This window comes from Salvelinus sp. IW2-2015, linkage group LG11 (genome assembly GCF_002910315.2).
Source record: "Salvelinus sp. IW2-2015 linkage group LG11, ASM291031v2, whole genome shotgun sequence".
In the NCBI taxonomy this organism is placed as follows: Eukaryota; Metazoa; Chordata; class Actinopteri; order Salmoniformes; family Salmonidae; genus Salvelinus; species Salvelinus sp. IW2-2015.
The window spans coordinates 45720136-45724928 of record NC_036851.1 but is presented as its reverse complement, the minus strand read 5'-3'; the positions used below and the strand labels follow the sequence as shown (position 1 = coordinate 45724928).

The window sequence follows — 4793 nt, the reverse complement described above, 5'->3', positions numbered from 1 at the left end:
GAAGAGAGAATCATCTTGGGAGGGAGAGAGGGAGGGAGAATAAAATACGAAGGGCATTGAGAGGAGAGAGAGAGGATACTACAGTCATATGAGAGAGAGAGAGAGAGATAATACGTATGAGGAGAGAGAGAGAGAGAGAGGAGAGAGCTGAAAGAAGAGAGAGGGAGGAAGAGGAGAGAGGAGAGAAGAGAGAGAGAGAGAGAGGAGAGGGAGAGAGAGAAGAGAGAGGAGAGAGACGAGCAAGAGAGAGAGAGAGACGATTATTTAAATTTCGATATGTTTACTTTGACAATCTGTACGTAATAATATAACTTGCAGCCTGTTCAATAAATCAATTTTGATGAATGAATTAAGATGAGAGAGAGGAGAAGGAGAGAGAAGAGGGAGAAGAATGGAGAGGAGGGAAGAGGAGAGAAGAGAGGAGGAGAGAAGAGAGAGAGAGATAACGAGTCTATTGATCGAGAGAAACAGAGATACAACAGTCTACTTTGAGAGAGAGAGGAACAGTCATTTAGGGAAGAAGAGACGATTATACAAGTCATTGAGGAGAGAGGTGGTGAAGCGAGGAAGAAGAGAGAGACGAGAGAGAGAGAAAATCAGCATTGAGGAGAAGAGAGAGAGAGAGAGAGAAAGACAGAGAGAGAAGGAGAGACGAGAGAAAGAGAGGAAGAGAGAGAACAGAGGAGAGAGAACAGAGGGAGATAATACAGCTCATTGGAGAGAGAGGTAAGACAGGTCATTTGAGAGAGAGAAGAGAGAGGAAGGGGGAGTGAGAGGATGAGAGAGAAGAGAGAGAGGAGAGAAATAATACAGTCCTTGAGAAGAGCGGGGAGAGAGACTTACATCCAGTTCATTGAGAGATGAGGAGAGAGAGAGAGAGGATAATAAATCCATTGAAGGATGAGGAGGAGAGAGAGGAGAGAGAGATTATACAGGTCATTAGAGAGAAGAGAGAGAGGGCAGACGAAAACCTCATTGAGAAGAGGAGACGAGAGAGAGAGAAATACAGTCATTGAGACGGAGAGAGAAGGAGCAGGAGAGAGAGATATACAGTCATTGAGAGAGAGAGACGAGAATATTACAGTCATGACGAGAGAGAGAAGAGAGAGAGAGAGAGACGATATACCAGTCATTGAGAGAGAGAAGAGAGAGAAGAAATACAGTCACTTGTAGGAGGAATGAAGAGAGAAGAGAGAGAGAGAGGAATACAGTCGCATTGAGCGAGAGAGAGAGAGAGGATAAGGATAATACAGTCATTCCGAAGGAGGAGAGAGGCGAGATGAGGAGAGAGAGATTTTACAGTTCATTCGGAGAGAGAGGAGACGAGAGAGAGAGGACGAGAGAGAGAGAGAGATAATACAGTCATTGAGCGAGAGAGAAGAGAGAGAGATAGATCAGTCTGAGAAGGAGAGAGAGGAGGAAGAGAGAGATTACCAGTCAGATTGAGAGAGGAGGAGAGAGAGAGGGATATCAATCATTGAGAGAGGAGGAGAAGATAATACAGTCATTGAGGGGGAACGAAGATCTAATACAGTCATTGAGGAGACGACGAGAGAGGAGAGCAGAGAGAAGAGAATAGACCAGAGAGAGAGAGATGAGAGGAGAGAGGAGAGAGAGGAGAGAGGAGAGAGAGAGAGACGAGAGGAAGAGAGAGGAGGAGGGAGATTGAAGAGGGATGGGAGGACGAGAGGACAGAGAGAGAGGAGAGCGAGGAGAGAGAGGAGATTTATATAAATTCTCGATTTGTATACTCGTTGACTAGTAATAATAAACTGCATGTCAATTAAAGTCAATTGAATTCGATTTGAATTGATAGGGAGGAGGGAGAGAGATAGGGAGAGAGAAGAGAGAGAAGAGGATGGAGAAGAGAGGAGAAGAGAGAAGATAACAGTCAGTGGAGAGAAAGAGGAATAACAGTCATTGAGAGGAGAAGAAACATATCTGACGAGAGAGAGATAATACAAAGCATTGAGAGAGGGAAGAAGAGAGGGGAAGAAGATAATACAGTCATTTAGAGAGAGAGAGAGAGAGAGACGAGAGAGAGGATAAATACAGTCAATGAGAGGAGAGAGAGAGAGATAATACTCCATTGAGAACGAGAGGGGAGAGAGAGAGAGAATATCAAGTCATTGAGAGAGAGAGAAGAGGAGAGGAGAGAGAGAGAAATATACAAGTCATTGACGACGAGGTAATACAGTCATTGAGAGAGGAGAGAGGAGAGAGAGGAGAGGAAGAGATAATTACAGTCATTGATGAGAGAGGAGAGAAGAGTCTCAGTCTTGAAGAGAGAGAGAAATTCAGTCATTGAGAGACAAAATACAGTCATTGAGAGAAGATGAGAGAGGGAGATATACATCATTGAGAGGAGAGATAACAGTCATTGAAGAGAGAGAGAGAATACAGTATTGAGAGAGGAGAGATAGTCATTGAGAGATGAGAGAGAGGATACAGTCATTGAGGAGAAGAGAGACGAGAGAGAGAGAATAACAGAGAGAAGTAAAGAATCAGTCATGAGAAGAGAGAAATAGATAAACAGTCCCATTCTGAGAGAGAGCATTACATTAACAGTTCATTGAGAGAGAGACGCGCATATAATGACAGTCATTGCAGAGAGAGAGATAATACAGTCATTTTGAGAGAGAGGATAATACAGTCATTGAGAGAGAGAATAATACAGCATTTCGAGAGAGAGAATACAGTCTTGAAGAGAGAGAGGATAATACAGTCATTGAAGAAGAGGATATTTACAGTATTGGAGAGAGAGAGATATCAGTCATTGAGAGAAGAGAGAGATAATACAGTCATTGAGAGAGAGAGAGATAATAATCCATTGAAGAGAGGAGAGAGAGAGAGAGAAGAATATACAGTCATATGAGAAGAGAGAGAGATACTACAGTCATTGAGAGAGAGAGAGAATATACAGCCATTGAGCGACGAGAGAAGAGTAAATACAGCCATTGCGAGAGAAGAGAGATAATACAACCATTGGCGAGATAGAGAGATAATTACAGCCATTGAAGAGAGAGAGAGACTAAACAGTCATTTGAGAGTACAGAGAGATAAACAGTCATTGAGAGAGAGAGAGATAAATACAGTCATTGAGAGAGAGAGATATACAGTCATTGAGAGAGAGAGATAATACAGTCATTGAGAGAGAGAAGATAATACAGTTCATTGAGAAAGAGAGATAATACAGCCACTGAGGAGAAGAGATAATACAGTCATTGAGGAGAGAGTAATACAGCCATTGAGAGAAGATAACTCAGCAGGTTGAGGAGGAGAGATATACAGTCCATTGAGGGAGAGAAGAATACCAGTCATTGGAGAGAGAGATACAGTCAGTCTTGACGAGGAGAGGAGATAAGTCATGTGAGAGAGAGAGAACTATAGAAGCATGAGAGAGAGAGATGAGAGCAGATGAGCATTGAGAGAGAGACAGACAGAGAGAGAGAGAGAGAAGAGAGAGGAGAGAGATAATACATGCATTGAGAGAGAGATAATACAGTCATTGAGAGAGAGAGAGAGAAGAGAGATAATACAGTTTTGAGAAGAGAGAAGGATTAATCTACAGTCATGAGGAGAGAGATAATCAAGAACTCTATCATTGTATTAACGCTCAACACTTTTTAACACTTGTCATAATGACATAAGTGTGACAGATGCAATTCTCTTAGTTTATGTTCACTAGACTATTTCTGGCTTAACTTAATGGAATGAACCAGAGTCATTTATAGAGATATAACTCTGGATTTACTGTTGTAGTCTTATTGTTGAGGACGAGAAAGAATCAGTTCTAACGTGTTTTATACTTCTGTGTTAGATTGAGCCCCTGTCTGGACTGGTGGAGGGGGGAACTGTGCTGACCATCTCAGGGTCTAACCTTGGCCAGAAGGCTGAGGACATCCTGCACTCTGTCACTGTGGCCGGGGTTTCCTGCTCTGTCATCCCCCACCTCTACGAGGTCTCCTCCAGGTATGGACTGTGAAAGGGGGATACCTAGTCAGTTGTACAACTGAATGTGTTCAACTGAAATGTGTTTTCTGCATTTAACCCAACCCCTCTGAATCAGAGAGGTGCGGGGAGCTGCCTTAATCAACATCCACGTCTTCGCCGCCTGGGGAACAGTGTGTTAACTGGCTTGCTCAGGGGCAGAAAACAAACGTTTACCTTGTCAGYTCGGGGATTCGATCTAGCAACCTTTTGGTTACTAGTCCAACGCTCTAACCACTAGACTACCTGCCACCAGGGTGTGTGTCTCTGTGTTAGGTGGGGGAGGGGGGTCAATGTGTGTGTGATTACTATGATTCATAATTAACCTATATCTGTGTGTGTCCTCTGTAGGATTGTGTGTAAGACCAAAGCCAGCGGGGGAGAGAAGACGGGCCAAGTGTCAGTAGAAGTGAGCGGGGGAGAGTTTGGCCTCTCCAGCCAGAGGTTCAGCTACCAGGATCCGTTTGTGATGGAGGTGGCCCCCCAGAGGGGTCCCAAGGCGGGGGGCACGTCCCTGACCATCACTGGGAGGAACCTGCTCACGGGACGCCCCTCTGACATCACTGTCACTGTGGGAGGAGTGCAATGTGTCATGTGAGTGATTATGAAACTCATTCATGAACACACATAAAGAGAGAGACAGATACATGATCCTGTTCACTTTGCTGTACTGTTCTCTACTACTCTCACTCTTCTCTCCTCCTCCCTTCTCTTCTCTCCTCCTCTCTTCTCTTCTCTCCTCCTCTCTTCTCTTCTCTCCTCCTCTCTTCTCTTCTCTTCTATTCTCTCCTCCTCTCTTCTCT

At 44.1% G+C, this 4793-nt stretch overlaps 1 protein-coding gene across 1 annotated transcript in view; it reads left to right on the top strand.

Moving 5' to 3' along the window:
* The window catches only part of LOC111970756 (plexin-B1-like), a 149773-nt gene that overhangs the window by 118704 nt on the left and 26276 nt on the right, over positions 1-4793 (top strand). Inside the window, exons 15-16 of the mRNA XM_070445843.1 lie at positions 3821-3972; positions 4342-4579. Of these exons, the coding sequence (XP_070301944.1) occupies positions 3821-3972; positions 4342-4579 (390 nt within the window). The remainder of the gene's footprint in view (positions 1-3820; positions 3973-4341; positions 4580-4793) is intronic.